The 21,903-nt window shown below is 32.9% G+C and overlaps 1 protein-coding gene across 1 annotated transcript; it reads right to left on the bottom strand.

Annotated features, from left to right (window-relative positions):
- Window positions 1-3,259: 3,259 nt before the first annotated feature.
- Window positions 3,260-21,823, bottom strand: LOC109051547 (mitochondrial glutamate carrier 1-like). Its single transcript, XM_042753034.1, has 11 exons — window positions 21,473-21,823; window positions 12,091-12,219; window positions 11,860-11,985; window positions 11,729-11,784; window positions 11,557-11,647; window positions 10,607-10,664; window positions 8,262-8,322; window positions 6,567-6,714; window positions 6,321-6,475; window positions 4,730-4,805; window positions 3,260-4,622 (listed from the first exon to the last, which is right to left on the bottom strand). The coding sequence occupies exons 2-11, from the start codon at window positions 12,108-12,110 to the stop codon at window positions 4,469-4,471; spliced, it is 945 nt and encodes a 314-aa protein (XP_042608968.1). The 5' UTR covers window positions 12,111-12,219; window positions 21,473-21,823; the 3' UTR covers window positions 3,260-4,468.
- Window positions 21,824-21,903: the final 80 nt, after the last annotated feature.

Here is a 21,903-nt window from a genome sequence, read left to right on the forward strand (position 1 = left end):
AAATCACAAATATCTAACATCTAATTTACTACTAAAGATTGAATACTATCAATTTACATCAGATTATACAAGTCAAAGATACATTCTCTGGTTTGTCGAAACAAACAGGCGATACGTTGCTTATAATATGTGTAGTCTAGTATATTAACTATTGTACGATATCAGAGGGGCGGGTGAATATTGCGCTTGTGCCAGATCTGTTTTTGTGCTTGGACCGTAAAATCATCAAAGCTGTTTTTGGTGTTTTTTGCCACAGGAGGGAGAGAGTGAAATACACACTTTAGTGTTGCATAAACCACAGAGAAGAAATGCACAACCTACTCATTTACACCTGTGCGCACCATTGACCCCTCACACACACACACACACACACAATACACCAACGTTCACAAACACAATGAGTTCACAGCTGAAAAAGCACGATGCAAATCAGAGGTAAGATTCAAACAAATACGATTTGGAAACCAAAAACAATCTGAATAAGACTAAATCATCACAAAACAACAGAAAATAATAAAAGGAATCACAGATCTTTTGGAATGTTTAGGAAAAAATGTAAGCAAAAACACGCTGGCAAAACAAATACAAGGCAAAACAAGGTCATTAAGGTCAGAATCATATTTAGGCATGAGACATACTTCCATTTTAATACCATTTGCATTCATTTAGACAGTTAACGATATGTGAGGTAACCGGTCAGAAGGGTTATACACACGCTGACCTATGACCTTGAAACAATAAATAAGAGCATCTGAACAGTTTCAAATCGTCATGAGACCAGAGATGTTTACTTGTTATAGACAGCACCATAAACCCTCTGAACCTCTGGATGATGATTATTTAACGTAAGTGTCATATTCATTAGTGACATTTTACAGTACACTGCTGTTTAAACGTTTGGGGTCTGTAAGATTTTTTAATATTTTTAAAATCTAGGCATTTATTTGATCAAAAATACAGTAATAACTGTGATATATTATTACAATTTAAAAACTGTTTTCCGTTTTAATGTAATTTAAAATCTAATTTATTCCTGTGATGCAAAGCTGTATTTTCAGCATCATTACTCCAGTCTTCAGTGTCACATGATCTTTAGAAATCATTCGGATATGCTGATTTGTTTCTCAAATAAATTTCTGATGATTATTAATGTTGAAAACAGTTGTGCTGCTTCAAATTTTTGTAGAAACTGATGTTTGTTTCTGAAAATTTACAACAATTATTATCAATGTTGATAACAGTTAACTGCTTAAGATTTTTGTGAAATCAGTGATAATTTTTTTTCAAGATTCTTTTATTCTGTTTCAAAATTCTTTGAAATTTCAAAAGAACATAATTTATTAGAATTTTTGTTGTTGTTGCACCATTACAAAATTAGGGATTCAATATTCTTTAATTCTTTGATTCAGTATTCTGGGATTCAGGATTCTTTGATTCTTTGATTCAGTATTCTGGGATTCAGGATTCTTTGATTCAGTATTCTGAGATTCAATATTCTTTGATTCTTTGATTCAGTATTTTGAGATTCAATATTCTTTGATTCTTTGATTCAGTATTCTGGGATTCAGGATTCTTTGATTCTTTGATTCAGTATTCTGGGAATCAGGATTCTTTGATACAGTGTTCTGGGAATCAGGATTCTTTGATACAGTGTTCTGGGATTCAACATACTTTGATTCTTTGATTGTCCACAAGAACAGCATTTATTTGAAACAGAAATATTTAGTAACATTATAAATGACTTTACTGTCAATTTTGATCAATTGAATGCATCCTTGCTGAATAAAAGTATTAAAGAAATCTTTGTGACCCCAGTCTTTTGGATGCTAGTGTATATTCAGCTATTAACCAGACGAGTTTAGCAAACCAGTGTACTGAAGCATGAACTGGGAAAGGAGTCAGAGGTATTTGGTCAGGAATCATTTGGCAGTATGAAACAGACTCGATTGTTTGTCAGCCTGAGTCATATATATGCTCTTCATTGCACACATAGGCAGCGCGTCCTGACAGCACTATTGTGAGCCAAAACATTGTCTTTTTGACGGCCCACAATAGGCTGCGCATCGAGATTTGGGAGTAAACGAGAACTGAAAGTGTTGGGGTTTGTTCGGTTCCTTTGGTAGTGCACACTAGCGTGAACAACAAGCTCACGATTCCAACACTGATACATTACACGTCCGGCTCAAACGGCGTAAACTGGCATATTCACTCGTCCAGATGCCAAAAACATAAAGAGAAGGAACGGGGAGGTGTGCAAATAAGCCATCGTATACAAAACCAAAAACACATCATCTGCATATGTACAGTCCACAGTAATCAACAATGATCACACAAACAATCAGACACTGCTAAAAGTATCCATAGAAATATATAGTGAGATATACTATGAGTGTGTTTACATCTACATCATCAGGATTATCAATAAATATGACTTCCATCCAAAGTCTGTGCTTTTCGGCTTCTCGGACAACTTGGAATGATTAATAAAATCTCCCATGATGCACTGCATGGTGACGGTGCATCGTGGGAAAACAACCAATGTGCATTAATATTCACGAGCTCCGCCCATCATAGTTCGCAAGGTTACAATCGATATATGCACATTACTTTGGCATTTTTCCTATCGATTTAGTATATAAGTATACTTTCTTAGATCTCAACCGACAGATATGAACCTAGAAACTGCATTAAGGGTTGCGAGAATTTTCATAATAATATTATAGCAATTTTGTTTGTAGCGGGAAATCTGTAACTGGTTAAATTGGGTTTGCAGTAGGTGGGACACAATATAAAATGCATTAGCTTTTTCTCATGAATATTAATTAGGTCACATGATGTTCGCCCAGACCCAATTGATTTGAGTTTGTACGCAAGCAAGTGAGAACCAGTGGTATTTTAGTATTATTTATATACTAATATAGTTTTTATTGATATTTTAAATTAGCTTTTATTTTTATAAAGTAAGAGAGAACCAGTGATATTTTAGAATTATTTATATACTATTATATATATATATATATATATATATATATATATATATATATATAATTTTGTTATTTGCTTCTTTTTTTTTTTTAAATAATCTGAAAAAGTTTTAATTTATTTTTCTGCCAGTTAGTCATTTTAGTACTTAAACCTATTTCAGTTAGTTCCCAAAGCAACATTTCTTATTTTCATTTTATTTGCAGTATATACTATTAGAGTTTCTATTAATATTTTGAATTAACTTTTGTTTTTATAAAAAAAAATCCATTTTCATTTTAGTTTAATTTTTGGCAATTTTAGTATGTGCTATTGTCACTTTTTTAATAATTCCAATAATTTCTCATTTTCATTTAGTTCAATTTTTCTGTTTTATTATATTTCAGCTTTACTTTATAACAAAAATGTTTATATTAGTTGTTATTAGTAAGCAATAACAACACTGGTAAGAACTGCTTGCATTTTCAAGATCTGCAAAATTACTGCACACTTTGTATGATGTTACAAACGTGTCCCGTCCTAAATGAGGAAAAAACGACTTACCATAACCAAAATGTATTAATTAAACTTCAAACCACCTACAAATGTGGTTTAAATGAGGTTTAAGACCACATTTAATGCTAATGCTAAGTAGCGAAACAGTAGCGACTGGAGTCGAATTGGTCATTTACATTAATTTTCTTTGTGCTGTGGCCATGCAAAACGAATCCCATAATCTATAATGATTATCTCCTGAAGTCTGGGAACTCTCCAGAAGTTTTAATGGCTGGCTGGAGGCATTTACATTTTGATTCAGTCAATTTGAGAGATGCTTTCAAGTCTAATTCACATTTTCCATTCACAGATATGTCTCTCTCAGCTTTTCTGAGAAATTAAATTGAATTAAGCTCCAGAGCCGACTTGTCATTTTGAAACACGTGCTGAATAAAGCCTTGATAGGGCACACAGATATGCTGCTCTCAGGTCACTCTTTTCCTCAAGCTCATTCTGAGCCCAGCGGAAAAGCATTCAGATTTGGTCGTAAGAAAGACGGAAGCAGCTAATATAAACGGCATACTAATCAACATGACATGTCCTCTTGTTCCAGGAAATTGACAATTAGAAAGAGCTTCATGTTGGGTTGATATTTCAGTACATAATTAACAAGAGCTCTATGATTCATAGTGTTGATTTTACGCTTTAAATATCAGTGATCGGACGATGGCTCAACAATTAAACGCTCGTAAAAGAACATCATTTTGTCTCAGCATGAGACCGGACGAAAAAAAAAAAAAACAGGCAGCTTGGCAAACGCAATCTCACTTTACGCTCAGTATTAAAAGCACCACATTCAGATCAAGATACACGGCGCTTTGAACAAAAACGGCACAACAACAAACGATTAAAATCAGTCAGACTGGTCCACGTCACGCTTTGATCTTTCGATAATGGCGACCTGTGAGGGGGGAGGGGAACCGACTGGTGCAGTGCATGATGGGATTGGTGGTTAGTTGTTTCGTTTGGGCAGGTAGCTCAAGATGAGTTCGCCCACGCCGAGGAAGTAAACCACCTGAGCGATGCCGAAGAGCGGCGCGATGACGAGAGCTCGACAGTACGCCCCCTTCAGGAAAGCAGCGGGACCTTCGTTGCGAAGAATCTTCCTGTGATCAGATGGAAAATGGAAATTCACACGTTTTGTACCCAAATCAATGGTATTAGTTAAATAAGGTCACCTGATGACCTCACTGGCCAATTAAAAGCAAATCACCTGATGCAGTCGGTCACCCCGCTGTAAGTGTCCTCTTGGCTCCCTCGTGTTAGCGACTGTAGCCTGGTCTTTATCACTGAAACACACACACACACACACGGTTCAACAGTCAGTTATGAAACCGCACAGATGTTGCTTTTTGCATTGCACAAGAGTTTTTACTCACATACGGACTCCGTTCCAAAAGCTAGCGAGCTGCTTCACTGCATACTGCCTACTTAGCATGCTGACAGATGAAACGTGACTGGTTTGGAACAGTCGAGGTAAGCAGCAACTCATAACAACTGAGACTCGACTTTATTTTTAACAAAGCTCGCCTTGTGTATCATTTAATATTCAATATAAAAAAATAAATAAATAAATATTGACAAAAATAATCAATATTTCATACATTTTCATACATTAAATTTTTTTTTGAAAAATGCTAAATATTATATTTAGTATTTTACAAATATTAAAAATATATACTGAAAAAAATAAATATATAGTTATAAATAATAAACAAAACAAACACTAAAGAATGCATAGTATTTAATGTTCAGTCATAAAAAAGATAAAAACTAATATGAACATTTATTATTCAGTATTTTAAAAATTGAAGAAAATAAATCAGCATTTCAAAACCAGTAAAGAAAAACATTGAAAACTCTTTAATATTCAATAATAAAAATGTACAAATCTACTATTCAATATTTAATATATAGTATTTTTTTTAAAAAGACAAAAGCAATATAAAACACATGCAATATTTAATATTCAGTATTTTAAAAACTGAAGAGAAAAAAAATATTGAAAAAATATGCAATAATTAATATTCAGTATTTTAAAAAAGATTTTTTTTTTTTTAAATATGCAATAATCAATATTCAGCAATTCAAAAATAGAAAAGACATATTAAAAAGTCTTTAATATTCAATAATAAAAATAGACAAAACTAATGTTAAAGTATTTTTAAAAACAGATAAAATGAATATAAAAATATACAATATTTTCAGTATTTTACAAACTGAAAAAAATATATATATATTGAAAAAATATGCCATATTTAATATTCAGCAATTTAAAAAAACTTTAATATTCAGCAATAAAATTATACAAAACTGATATGAAATGTTCAATATTTAATATTTGGTATTTTTATTAACAGACAAAACTTAACACTGAAAAAAAATCAATACATTATTGAATACAATGAAAAAATTATAATTAGTTTTAAAAAACAAAAAGTATTCAATACTTAATCAGTTTTTTCACTGAAAAAAACAAACAAACAAATGTTGAAAATGTTTAATTAGATTATATTTACATTCATTATTACTTTAATTAGATTAGAACTATTTTTATTCATGTTTTTAGGATTGACTAAAAATGTATTTGTCGTTTCTCTTGCCCCTGCTCTTTAGAGCATATTTTTCTATTGAGCTCAGTGCAAAATTAGGCCAAAACAAATTCTGTGGTACATCATTTGTGTCTGAAGTATTTAAATGCTTGCTACGTAAGCGGCTCACTAGGTTTTGGAACAGAGCATCAGAAAAGCAGCAATGGTTTTCAGAACGTCATGATTAAGACGTTGTAGTGAAGAGAAGCTCACCATCTACAGGGTTGACGGCGACGGCGGCTGTGCTGCCCGCCATGCAGCCCGATATGAAGGAGACGTAGAAGGGAGCGGGACCGTCGACTCCTCTCTTCCCCAGATCATTCAGATTAGCAAACAGAGGGAAATAAATGATAGAAAACGGGACATCCCTGAAGGGAAGGAAACACAGAGCTGATAGAGTCTGAGAGTCTGTGATCTGATGACTGATTGTGTGATATGTTTGCATGTTTGTTCCCCAACCTGAGCAGCGTGGCTCCCAGGCCCTTGTAAAGACCCGCGATGCCCTTTTCCTTCAGTAACTGTCTGGTGAGTTGCATAGCTGTGGGGGACTTCACCTCCACGGGGCCCCCAGGGGTCACAGACTGAGGCATGAGCTTCCTCTGCGCCGCTGCACACACACACACACACACATTACAGTATCCTGCATAAATTTTATCAAGGAATTTCATAGTCACTGTCAGTCTACAATCTGTTGAGGTTTACCGTGTAACCCAGAATGTCTTTTGAACCTCCTAGCTCAGTTAGCCAAACATAAACCAGAATTTATATATATATATATAACTCTTAAGTTTTAGAAGTTAAAATGTGATATGAGCCTAATGGATAACACTTGAGCAGTCTTGCAAACTTTTTTTTTTTTTTTTGTAAGAATATATATAGCAGATTTAAACTTGTGAAAAAGCTCTGGTAGTTACCAAAAGGTTGTTTTAAAATGTTCCTTATGTCGGATAAAAATTTTAAGATTTGTATTTATTTTATTTTTTTGCTTGTACAACTAACAATAACTTAATATTCAGTATACAAATGGAAATAACTAATTCAATATTTTAAAAAAGGGAGGAAAATACATAATAATCAATATTTTAAATACTGAGTGCATTTTATATTTTTTAATAAAATGTTATATTATTTTTACATCATTAAATATATTATATCATAATTATATTATATATATTTTTAAAAAGATTCAGTACTGCTGACAATGACTTTTAATATTCAGTATTTTAAAAAAGGAAAAATAAAATTGAAATTAAAAAATTAAATATTCAACATCCAGTATGTAAAAATAGGTGGAAATAATGAATAACTGAAAATAATTGATATAATATCAATATATGAAATAGTCTGCATTAAAAAAAAACAGAACCGCTGATAATAACTTAATATGAATTATTTAAAAAAATATATTTTTAAAAATAAAATATTCAATATTCTATATTTTTTTAAAAATTAAGAACTTTTTATTATATATATATATATATATATATATATATATATATAATATTCCATTCTTAAAATAATATTTGATACTGCTTACTATGACTTAATATTCAGTACTTTAAAAAGAAAAAATAATATTGAAAAGTATTCAGTATTTTAAAAAATCAATATTTAAAAATATATGGAAAAAAACTAATACTGAAAAATATAAAATATTCAGTTTTTAGAAAAATATATATAAACTTTATATAATATTCAATACATTGAATAAATAATATTCAGCTATACTGAATAATATATGAAGTGAAGTGAAGTGACATGTGGCCAAGTATGGTGACTCATACTTGGTATTTGTTCTCTGCATTTAACCCATCCAAGTGCACACACACAGTAGTGAACACACACCCGGAGCACTGGGCAGCCATATCACCTCAGCTGTGGTACTGAGGGTGGAAGAGAGTGCTGGTTATTCACTCACTTCACTGAAACATTCACTAACATGTGCATTCACTAAAGTATTAATTTAGCAGAACACAAATAAATAGCCAAAGTTCTGCCCAATGTGTAAAAATGACAAAATTATGTAAAATCTGACACTAATGTACAAAAATGTGACCACAAGGTGGCAGTGCTTCATCTCTCTTCTCAATTCTGTGTCTTGATTTCACTTCACCTCCCTTCATTCCTTCCTCTTTCTTTAGTCTAAATTCTCACCGATTCTTCCGGCATCTTGCAGCTGAATCTTCAGCATCTCCATTGGTGTTGTAACGATGACCTGCAACACAACACAAACAAGGTTAGAGGAAACCTCAGAACCAATGAAAACAAGAACAAGCACACTTAAAGGGCCACACACGTATTTAAATCAAACACGAGGAGTTAGAAGTCACAGTTTGACACCTAAAGCTGGTTTCAAATGGTTAAACTTGTAGTAAAGACAATCTTTTAGTAATTCTACACTGATGTTAACACACCTCCTTTAACTTGCCATGAATAAACCTATTGGAGCCTCGTCTGAAAGCCTGTACTCTCAAAAAGGAACAACCACATACAAAAACATATAATTAGCACATCCTCCTACACGCTAAGGTTCAAACACATATCTGCAACACATTTTACTGCCATAATGTGAACAGGGTTCATATATCTATGTGAAGTTTAGATTATCATAAACTTGAAGCAACACAAGCGACACGGGGGACGTGTTTACGTGCGCTAGCGCCGCTGTCACTGGAGACCCAATTACACGTTTAATCAAATCTGAAGGGGTTTGTGGGTGGACAGGAAGTCCTCGACGCTGGCTGATGGGATAACTGGAGTGAGATATCGCTGGTTGGAAACAGCATGTCAATCTTTATCCAGAGTCTGCTATAATCCCATCATTTAATCCCACATGCTGGAAAGCTGTCTATTGACAGGAAGCTGATCACCTCTGAGATGTCACATGACTGGATCACTACGATGCGTAAGGCAGTAAAGAAAGCTGTCAATAGTGAAACGCAACACAACGTTTAGCACATGTAGTTGATGTGCTACTCCAGCCACTTTATTTTCTCCCTCTGTCTGGTTTTATTTATAAATATCATGTGCTATTGATTGTATGATCAATAATTAATATATATTTACACATCTTCTGAGTGCTACATAATGTTACCTCAACTAAATGTTAAAGTATTTTGGATGTTAAAATATATTCTGCGGTCACTGCGTTTTAATCGTAGATTTAAATTTATGTATTTTTGTATGATTTAAGTTTTTAATTTTACATATAGTGTATTGTATTATTTGTGTACTTTTCATCTTATTTATCTTTTATACAAATCTTTTTATACAAGTCATCTAAAGACGTTAGGTAACACTATTCAGTCTGTGTTACTCAAGAATAAGTTAGAAAATGCTGGATTACATCAGAGTATGGTCAGCTGGTTAACTGACTACCTCTCAAATAGACCACAGTATGTAATGATGCAGAACTGTGTGTCACAAGCACTGGTGTTCCTCAAGGAACTGTTTTAGCTCCGTTTTTATTTACCTTTTATACATCAGATTTCCAGTATAACTCCAAAAACTGTCATATCCAGAAATTTTCTGAGGACTCCGCAATTGTTGGCTGTATAAAGGATCATGATGAGAGTGAAAATAGGGAGCTTTTAAAGACTTTTGTGGACTGGTGTGAAACAAATTGTCTTAGCTACTGCCTGCCGTGCTGCTGAGTGATTCGTGATTGTAGCTCTGTGTAGTTTCGGCGCCAACAACTACATTCATTTTTAAATATTACTTTTTAATGTATGTATATATGTATTGAAATAAAGCTCATGTATAAATATATTAAATGAACATTATAAAAGAAAAAATGTTGCTTTGGCAATTACCTGAAATATGTTTAAAATTAAGTACTGCAATTACTAAAACTGAAATGAAAATAAATGAAAGCTAAATAGAAATATATAAATAAAACTAATAAAATTGACGAGCACATAACAAGATTAAATTGAATAAAAGATAACTAAAATGAAATCTGAAGCTAATTCAAAATCTGAAATAATAAAACCGCTTCAAGCAAGCATGAAAGTTTTTATGCACATTTTGGACATTTTATTCATATCTTTGGCTTTTCATCTACCATTTTTTAATGCAACATCCCAAAATATCCTTGCAAATATGTGAATGGAAACCCGTCTGACTGATCTGAGGAACCTGTGGCCGTTTCTGCAGATGCTTTCGGTATAGAAGGGGTACTTTAGTCTCGCATTGTGTAAAAATACACACATTAAGGAACCGAACGTCATGACAAGCACAGAGCTGGTTGTGAATGAGCAGCTGCTTCAGGTGACGTGCTCATCAAAGGCTGTTAGTAGCAGATGAGCTGACGCGTGTCTGATGGGAATGTGTAATGGGAGCGTGTTTGTACCCTTAATGCATCTGTGTTTTGTCTCGTAGGCCATTACAAACACAATGATCTGTCTGCTGCTGAATCGTCTGTGTGCAGACTTGAAGAAAATAATAGTGGAACATCTATTAACGGAGGCTAATTAATGCATGTGTGTGTGTGTTTGTACCTGACACGTTCCTGCCCCACAGCCGGCTAGCATCTCTCGCAGTAGAGTGAGTTTCTGCCTGAGGGAACAAGAGATGAAGCCGCTCTCATTATCAGCACACACACACCGAGGGTTGTTAATAATTCACACTCTGACTCGGAGGTCAATAATTCACCGGTGCCGTTTTCGGTCGCCATAGAGATGCCGCCGAGCAAGGCATTGTGGGTATATTCTGTGTGCTTCCACCCTTATTTAATATTAATGTGGGTCAGGTAATGTAATACTGTGTGCTGAATTGATTGAGGTGTTTGATAGTGTCGGTATGTCAGTACTGTGACTGTATCAGATAGTAGTACCATGGTGTTATAAATACAATTCAATATAATTATAAACTATAATATAAAGTAAAATAAACTATAACAAAATATCTTTTTGATTCATTAAGGTTAATTATCATTTATAATAATGTATTTAATTTAAATATTTAAATAATAACATATATATAAAACAATTATTTATTATATATTTTTTCTTAAATATATATATATATAATTTGAATACTAGATGAAAATGTATATACAATTATAAATATAATACAATTCATTATAAAGTATTTATATATATATATATATATATATAATATATATATATATATATATATATATATATATAATTTGAATAATAGATGAAAATGTATATAAAATTATAAATATAATACAATTCATTATAAAGTATTTTATATATATGTATGTATATATATATATATATATATATAAAATTTAAATACTGAATGAAAACCTTAAAATTAAAAATGTTTGTTGACATGTTAAAGGCTGGGAATGAGCCCAAGCAGTGTGTCGGGCCAGATGATGTGTTTGTGTGTGTGTGAATGGGCACAGTCAGCTCATAGAGCTAGTCATCATGTTTATATTGATATGTGCATTTACTGTGTGTGTGTGTTTATGTCTCACCCGTCCTTAGAGAGGTGAAATCTGAAGAAATCATTTGCCGCCAGCTTGATGGCTTTTTCAGGAGTGACGAGAGTTAAGTTCACCGCCGCACCTGAGAGACAGACAAACATATATTATCAATGACATCATACACAAACAAGCTCTTTGTTGACAATTCACCACATAAACGTACCTCTGTACATGCCGAAGTATCCTTCTGAGCGGATGGTCTTAATAAGGCAGTCTGACCTGCAGAGCACAGTACAAGTGAATCTACTGAACTGAATCTTCTATATGATTCGAACCGTCTGTTTGAACGCTCACATGCTGGTATAGAGCCGCGATCCATTCTGCTGGTTCTGAAGGCGGGTTTTGGCCAGATCGATGGGAAACACGCAGGTAACGCCGATTAGTCCCGCCACACCGCCGTTTATTAGCTTGGCAGGCAAACTGGAGTGAAGCATGAGAGGAGACAGCACATCAGTTGAAGTATCATTGGGTTTTAGGTGGTTGCTAGTGTTCTGGGAGTAGTGATACTTGACGTTTCAAACTCACCTGATCTGTTTGTCAGCCATTTATCTGGCTCCCTGTACTTCTTCAGTGTGTGTGTTTAAGGCGTCAGAGGGCACGTCTTTGCAGATTTCTCCGAGTGTTTTTGTATTCGGGATTTCCTCTGGCAGATCTCTGGAAGACACACACACACACACACACACACACACACGCACAGAGATTGAGAGGATATGAGTGTGTTTCTGATACAGGTGTCATCTCTCACTGTTTGACTCCAGAAAACACCTTCAAGAAACAACTAAAAACACATCTGTTCCATCTTTATTTGACCCTCTAACTCTAGCACTTTCGATTCTATTTTAATTCTACTTTATCTATTTGGCTTCTTTTTATTAAAACAAATAACTGTAGCTATTTTTTTATTCTGTCTACTTGTTTTTTTCTTTGTGTATGTGTGTGTTTAAACGTGTGTGTGTGTGTGTGTGTGTGTCTGTCTGTCTGTATATATATATATATATATATATATATATATATATATAAAATACCTTGCTACATGTACTGCGTTTATCATTGCTCTTTTATTAGTTTTGATTGCTACTATTGTCCTCATTTGTAAGTCACTTTGGATAAAAGCATCTGCTAAATGACTATATGTAAATGTAATAACATTAAACAAACATATTACATTAAATGAAAACCCTAAAATAAAAAAATTTAAATGCTTTGACAACTTACAGAGATAAGTGTAAGTTATATATAGAGAATGGTATGCAAATGTACATTAAAGTGATAAATAATGACATTGTGTATGTTTTGTTGACACTGGTCCTGATGGAAAGCACTTTTAAAATCTCTTTGGTGGCCGCACTCACTTTAAGTTATAATCAAACTGTTGCAGTCACTGACATGTTTTTTTAATTGTTGTTGAATCTTTCCCTAATGTGTAGAATTAAAGCTACAAGAATTATGCCATGATCTCCATTAAAGGGGTCATATGATGCAATTTCAAGTTTTCTTTTCTATTTGGGGCATTACATCCTGAACCTAGGAGAGTAGCCTACAGTGGGTCTGTGCTCAGAGGCTGTTTCTATAAAGTGAGGCAGTTCCAACTTTGCAAGGACTTGTTGTTTGTCATTTCTCAGATCACAAATGCAGACATGGATTTATGTTTATGAGGCGCGATACGCAACACATAAAAAGAGAGTATAAGTCATTATAATCAGTAATTATGTCCCCACTGGATGCAACAAATGCCTCGTTTGTAATGGGTTTTATTAGTTTTGTCACGCTTGAGGTATTCGGCCAATCACAACGCACTGGATAGCTGGCCAATCAGAGAACACCTCACTTTTCAGAATGATGAGCTTTGTAAAAATCAATGTGTTTCAGAAAGGTGGGGGCACAGAGGAGAAACAATAATGTACAGTATGTGGAAAATAATGTGGGTTTTTTTTATCTTAAACTGCATAAAAAACACTGCATTACACCAAATACACAATAATGTTTAAAAATAAACATAAATGTATAAATGTTCTTTTTTGACCCTTTAAACATATTACCATACCAATCCAGTTCTCCATATTCACAACTGAGAGTGTACAGAATAAGTGTTTGTCAGCAGCTCTGATGGTCATGAAATCTTCATGGAGCTGTTTGTGTGTGTTTCCTGCTAATCATACAGTATGTGGAATTTGAACGACCTGAAGACAGTCACTCTTTCTCCCTCGTTCCTCCCCTCCATTCAGCCAATCAGCCCGTCTCTCTCACTCTGCCCCCTCCCTCTCTTCCTCCTGCTCTTCACTGACGCGTTTCCTCATTTCTGCTGACTGGACTGGACTCTTCTACCTTCAATTCTGCATTTTCACTGTCTGGTTTCCTCTTTTTCTTCACACTCGTGAGATAGTCTATAGCTTGTAAGATCAGATATAACCAACACAAAGCAGTCTGGAACAGCCCGAAACCTTCTGGTCCTTTCAGCAGGACTATTATTTTTCCATCCTACTCTCAGCATCTTTCTCTTCATCCAAGAGAATATCAGGTCTGTTTTGACTGGCACAGTGTTCCTACTATCAGTGAACGGCACTATAACACAGATATGTAACTCGTGAAGGTCAAGCAATGATAAATGATAAAAGAAGAAATCTTAAAAAAGCTTTTCTTTTGGACTGGAAAAAAAACACTTCTGGAGACTTCTGCGGAGATCTCCTGCTTCTCAGATGAGAAAAAGACTCCATAATCTCACACGTGTCTCAGAAGAGATCCCAGTGTCTCGAATTGTGCTCAGATTTGCCAAAGTCTCAATCAAAAGTCAAAGATCTCAATATGACCTCAGACATTTCTCATCAAATTCACTGAGCAAATGATCTGAGGAGCTGTCCGCATTTCAGTTCTATTTATTGATAAGTAAAACTACAACTGAAGCTAAAACTTTTAATAATCAGTAATTGAAATGAAGCAGAAATAAAATAAAATGTGAATAAAAAAAAACCTTTTACAAAACGTGGCAACTAACTGAAGTAAATAAGTATAAGCTGAATAGCTAAGCTAGATAGAAATGATAAAAACCTAATAAAAATGTCAATAACAAAATTACTAAAAAAGTAATAAAAATTATTAGGAAATTAAAAATATTATTAAAAATAATTTGGAAATAAAATAATAAACTTAAAAAAACTTTTAAGAAACTTCTTGGAAACTAACTGAAATAAAGACGTTTAAGCTTAAGTATCAGAATTACTAAAACTAAAAATAATAAACTTGAATAAAATAAAGTTAAATAATAAATAATAAAAATATTAAAAAACAACTAATAAAATGAAAAAGTATGCAACAAAATGACTAAAATGTAAGATAAAACTAAAATGAAAATTAATTTTAAGAGCTCATTCAAAATACTTATAAATAATAGAATACTTTATTTAATCAGTAATTGAAATAAAATACAATATAAATATTAGATTAAAAAACAAAAATGTGAAATGTTGACTTGGCAACTAACTGAAATAAATATGTTTATGCTGAAGTACTAAAATGACTAAAACTAAAAATAATGACTTGAAATAAATTAAAACTAAACAACAAATGTAAAAAAACAAATGATGAAAAAAAATTAAAAAAAATATTAAAATTTAAAAAATCTAATTCAAAATATAAATAAATGCCATATTAGTATATAAATTAGGGATGCACGATAAATATCTGACCGATGAAAGTTTCAGGTTCAGTCAAGAGAGGAACGGAAGAAGCTGAGAATGATGTTTTTTTGTTAGCAGTGGTTTGGTCTTGTGACAATCGGACAAGACTGAAGACCCGATGCCTGACTGTCTGAATCAAATCAATCAGTCGCAGCAGACTAAACAGCATAACTGACCCAAACTGACCAACCAAACAGCAGTTATCCTGCTCCTACTGTAAGTACAGCTTCACGCTTTAAAGACGTTTAATGCCACTGAGGAGAAAATAATGTCTATGAGCACCCAGCATGCACCAGAAAATATGCTTGTGCAAGCACTCTGACCCCATTTAAACCCCAGAGATCATCTGAGAGAACAGCATGATATCAACTATCCACAACAACTCCAGCCTCCCAATGCCGCTCTGATCTTCAGGCTCCTCAGCAGTATTTCTACACAACACAATTAAGATAGTTTCCATGGAAACAGACTGAAAATGGCTTTGAGAACTTGTATGAATGAGAGCCAGAGATTTGATATCAGGCCCATGGTTTGTGTGTGTGTGTGAATGTTATTCACTGTGACTAATGAACGTACAGCGCTAATATGTTCATACACACGCCTGTGCTGACTAACAGTCAATATTAGACATTCATCACTTATTCTGTCTTACACACGCAACTGTTCAAAGCTTTTATTCAGTTAGAATGCATTAAATTGATCAAAAGTGACAGTAAAAACATTTAAAATATTTTACAAGAATATCTATTTCAATTGAAACTTCTAAACCTCAAAGGATCTAGAAAAAAAATCACAAAAATATTAAGCAGCACAATTGTTTCCAACATTGACAGGAATAGAAAATGTTTCTTGAGCAGCAAATCAGAATATTAGAATGATTTCTGAATGTTTTCTTATAATTAAAATAAAACAGAAATAAAATAAAATATGAATATGAGATACAAATGTTAACATTTTTTTTACAAAAATAACTGAAATGACTGATGTAAATAAGTATAAGTTAAAGAACTAAGATTACTATAATAAACTGAAATAAAATTAAATAGAAATAATACAAAATAATAAAAATCACAATTACTAAATTACTAAAACTTAAGATAAAATTACAATAAAAATAGAAAACAGTTGAAAATAAAAGCTAATTCAATATATTAATAAGTAATATAACATAATAATTGAAATGAGGCTGAAATAAAATAAAATAAAATATAAATATCAAATAAAGAAAAACTTAAAAACTACTTTTAAAAATGTAAAATGTTGCAGCTGAAATAAACAATAAGCTTAAGTACTAAAATAACCAAAACTAAAAATAGTAATAAACAGAAATAAAATAGTAAAAATAAATTAAAAAAACTAATAAAATTAAAAAAGCATGTAACAAAATTACTAAAACTTAAGGTAAAATTAAAATGAAATCTGAAAATATAAAAATAAATGCTCATTCAAAATATTAATAAATATTATGTTATTGTAAAAAGCAGTAATTGAAATAAAATTTCAATATATATATATGATAAGTATTGAGCAGCACAACTGTCTTTAACACGGATAATAATCAGAAATGTTTCTTGAGCGGCAAATCAGCATATTAAAATGATTTCTGAAGATCATGTGAAACTGAAGGCTGGAGTAATGATGCTGAAAATACAGCTTTGATCACAGGAATATATTACATTTTAAAACATTCAAATAAAAACAGTTATTTTAAATTGTAATAATATTTCACTGTTTTAAAGGTGCAGTGTGTAATATTTAGGAGGCTCTATTGATAGAAATGCAATATGATATATATAACTATGTTTTCAACGGTGTATAAAGAGCTTAAATAATGAGCTGTAATGTTTTTATTAAATTAGAATGAGCTATTTATATCTACATGCACCGCGGGTCCCCTTACATGGAAGTAGCTACCATGTTTGTACAGTAGCCCTTAAAGGACAAACAGAGCGCTTTTTGTCTCTGTGTTGTTCTTACGAATAAAACACTGACACAATGATGAACAAGTAACAATAATATTTGCAATAAAATATCAATTTATTGAATAATTAAGTAAATGTAATTCATTAATTTACCTTTGTAAAGAAACCTCATTGCTGGCTATCTTCGCTGTCTCAGACTTACTTCTGTATGGGCCACCGTAGCTTTAGTAGATTAGTAAATTGTGCACACGATTTATAAATCAAGGGAACAAATTAGTAAATTGTGCGCACGTTTTAGTACATCGAGGAAACGAATTAGTAAATCAGTAAATTAGTTATTTTTTCTTGAATGTCATGTGCGGGGTGCCGTACCATAGGTCCATTTCCAAAAAAAAAAAAAATGGTATTTTACTATGTACTTTTACTTTTAAGTGAAAACACAAATGCAGAGGTTAACTATAAAATACATGCAACTTATTGCATTTCTGCCTAATGGAGGGATGCAGAGAATCAACGAGGATGTAGGAGTGTAAAGAAAGAGAGAGTAATGAGAGACAGCTGGGTGGGAGGAGAGAGAAGAGGGAGGGAGGGAAAGATGGAGGGAGAGGAGGAGGAGAGGAAAGTAGGTGTTTAGAAGAACATTTCTTGTCCACAGAATAAAAATGATACTAAGTTATAGTTTCAAGCTCTAAAAAAGGGAAAAAGTACACACACACACAAAAAAAGAATTGTATAGACTACTCTTCAAAAGTTTCAGGTAATTTTAAAAAGAAGTCTGCTGCTATTTGATCAAAAAAATACTGTGAAAACAGTAATAATGTGAAATATTATTACAATTTAAAATCAAGTTTCAGCATCATTACTGCAGTCTTCAGTGTCACATGATCCTTCAGAAATCATTCTCATATACTGAAAAACATTTCTTGTTGCTGTTGAGTTGTACAGACTAATATTTCTGCGGAAATGATGATACATGATCAGTTGAATGCATCCTTGCTGAATAATGATGAATTATTCCTTAAGCTGCAGTTGTCTGCTCCTGAATCATCTCTGTGCAGCTTTGACCAAACCGCACCGTCGCTCATCTGACTCTGATAACAGATGTTGTACCGGCTCCCCACATCTGTGTGGTCCTCTCCTCTCTGCCTCAGGCCTGTTGTCATGCTTTCAGTCTGATCTCAGGAGGTTTTACATTATATTGTTAATAATAATAATAATAATATTTGGGATATTGCCGTTAATTGTGTTGTTAACAGTTTTGTTGATCGTGTTTATTTAAATCATTCTAATATGCTTATTTTGCTGCTGAAGAAATATTTCATTTTATTATCAATGTTGAAAACAGTTGTGCTGCTTCATATTCCTGTGGAAATCATAATGTATTTTTATGCATTTTATATATATTTTATTACATTTTATTCCATGTATGGTTCCTGCAAGGACAAGAAAGTGATGAATCGAAAGATCAGTTAATCGAGTCAGGTTTATAGAAATTAACAGTCGAAATGAATTAATTCACTAAAGTGCATGTTTCATAAGGGAAAAAAAGGTTAATGGTAATATTATGAATAATTAATTAATAATAATATTTATATATATATATATATATATATATATATATATATATATATGAAATATAAATATTTAATTAATTTAGTTTTATATTATAGTTTTTTTATATATATATATATATATATATATATATATATACACACACACACACACACACACACACACACACATACATAAGTGAAATCATTTTTATTAGAGTTTTATTATACAGTACAATTTTATTTGTATAAAATAATAAAATTGTACTATATGTATACAATAAAATATATTAATAAATAAATATAATAAAATAATAAATAAAATATTTATATTTCACACATTTATTTATTTTTTTTTTTTTTTTTTAGTGAGTGAATTATTTATTTATTTTTTATTTAATCACAAAATATTTTTTTTTTATTAATTAATTTTTTTTTTGATTTTTTAGAATTATTATTTTATTATCCAATTTATATTATTTCTTATTTGATAATACAATATATGTATAATTTATATTTATTTATATCCAACCAGCTAACGATCTATATTTATAAAGATATTTTTTTTTATCAAGAACTAAATTTTAAAAAGCAGAGAGAGAGACTATACAATTTTATTATTCAATTTATATTATTTCTTATTTGATTATACAATATAATATTTATATCTATATTTATCAAGAACTAAATTTTAAAAAGCAGAGAGAGGGAGAGACTAGCTCTTTTGAAAATTATATATATATATATCTATATATATATATTACTATATATCTTTTTTTTTTTTTTTTTTTTTTTTTTTCTTTTTTTTTTTTTTTTTTCTTTTTTTTTTTTAATCATTTTTTTTTTTAATCAACTAATTTTTTAAAAAGCAGAGAGAGGGAGAGACTAGCTCAGCGTCTAGTAGATTTGCAGTCTCAGAGTTTGAGCGGTGAATCAATGTGTGCAGAAATGAGCCGACAGTGATGAGTGACTGACTGTAGAGCAGACAGATTTACTGAGTGTAAGGGGGGATACGACGAGAGAGATGAATATCTCAGACAGCTCTAGCTGTCTGCTGGTTAATCGGTTAGCTGATGTACAGAACTCTCACCAGTGTGTGTGTGTGTGTGTGTGTGTTCAGACTGTATGCTGTTTCACTCTCTCTTTCTCTCACGGTGCTCACTACTAAGCCAGTAACGGTTTAAGAAGGGTGTGTGTGAGCACAGTGTAGTATTTAAATGGAATCAGGAACAATAGAAACTAAAAATAATTGAATTATTTTCATTCAGAATATTCATTCGGCTCTGACTGAAGAACAGCTTACAAGAACCTGTTATCTGCAAGGTGTTCTGCTCTTCTTAACTAGTTATCTTCCACCTTTGCCCCATCAGCAGATGTTTAACTTAAACTAAAGTTCACCTGAGACCAGATTGTGTTTGAAAGACATCATAAAGCTAGAGATTAGTCCATATGAGACACAGCCGATATCGCAACGATTTCAAGCCAGATGAAGCAACCCACAAAGAACGTGCATGGTTCAGTGGCAGTACCACAGCGCTCTTTGAAGCACAATATAAATCCCATGGTGAATTATTAATGTAATAATCCAATACCATGGTATTACATGGTACTCCAGAGTAAGGAACACAAAAGTATCAGCATAAAAAACAAGGTATAGTACAATAATGCTAATACACCATGTTAGGCTACTGACATTCATATTTGTAGCAATAGCCAACAATACATTGTATGGGTCAAAATGATCAATTTTTCTTTTTTATGCCCAAAGTCATTAGGATATTAAATAAAGATCATGTTCCATTGTGTAAATTTCCTACCGTAAATATATCAAAACTTAATTTTTGATTAGTAATATGCATTGCTATAAGGACTTAATTTCTTTCCAGATTTTCAAATAGTTGTATCTCAGCCAAATATTGTCCTATCCTTACAAACATACATCAATTGAAAACTTATTTATTCAGCATTCAGATGATTATATAAATCTCAGTTTCAGAAAATGTATGATGAGGGATTTTGTGGTCCAGTGTTACATAATATGACATTTATATGGTATCTTAGTGTCCAAAATACCACAATTCTGCAGCACATTTTTGTAAAGGTCGTTTGCTTTTAGTCCAAGGACGAAATTACTTCATCGCCGGAAAATAAATGCCAAAATATACAGAAGAAAGAGGAAATATTTGCAGCAGATGTGAACGAGGTCGCTGATGACATAATTCTGCTGCAGAGAATCCTGTTCAGATACACGAGACTCAAGAGCCTGGTGTTTCTGAGGATCCTCCGCAGATTAAACACCGTCTTTAATGCCTCCGTGGCTGGATTCCACCGGTTAATAAACCCGACTAACGGACAAATAGTGCAAAAACCGGGCGCGCGCCGCTGTGTGATGAAAAACAGATGTTCGCGCGCGGAACGCGTCCGTTAGAATGAGCGAAGCACTCAAAGAAACGCCTTCTCGTTTTAGTTCTACCGTTACCGTTTGCCGGTTTGATCTGTCCCGTTGCATTTTAAACGCCTTCTTGCGTCACGCAGCGATGTTTGCCACATAACAGTTAACGGGTAAACGCTCCGCCGCATCACATTATGAACCGTTATTTCTGTTTCTTCTTCTGACATCATACTGCGGTGATCGATCAAATCAAAAGTAACGGAATTCTATTTGAACGGTTTCCTTATGCAAAACGAATGTGATTATTAATAAGATACAAATGTTTCGTCAAAGAAATAAGCGCTGGTTGAAAAGCGTAACGCTACATACCGGATCCTGCTGTTTTGTTTTCCCGTTATTCCGGATTATTATGGCTTCATGTGACGTTCCTGCTCCGGTGACAGTGTGACAATAGTTAAAGCTGCCGGTGTTACTCGCGTTCGTGTGTTTGGAGGAAAAGGAGGGAGTAAAAGCACGACACGACGGGAGGAGGAGGAGAGGACGGGAGGCAACGAGGGTTTGGTCCGCCGCCTGCTGGCGCGTGACGGTAACGGCGCCCTCAGGATTCCTTTCTGAGGGAAAAATAAATAAATAAATAAAAATGCGTGCTTACGTCATCGGCGTGACGCAACGCTGACCTTGATCTACACACACGGAAGGATACTACATCAGAAAGGGATGATGTTGGCGTGCCCTTTAGACCACGATTATTGTTTTTGGGGTAAAATAGAAAAACAGGAGAATGAATATCACCGATTTAA

Source organism: Cyprinus carpio, chromosome B25 (genome assembly GCF_018340385.1).
Source record: "Cyprinus carpio isolate SPL01 chromosome B25, ASM1834038v1, whole genome shotgun sequence".
Classification (NCBI taxonomy): Eukaryota; Metazoa; Chordata; class Actinopteri; order Cypriniformes; family Cyprinidae; genus Cyprinus; species Cyprinus carpio.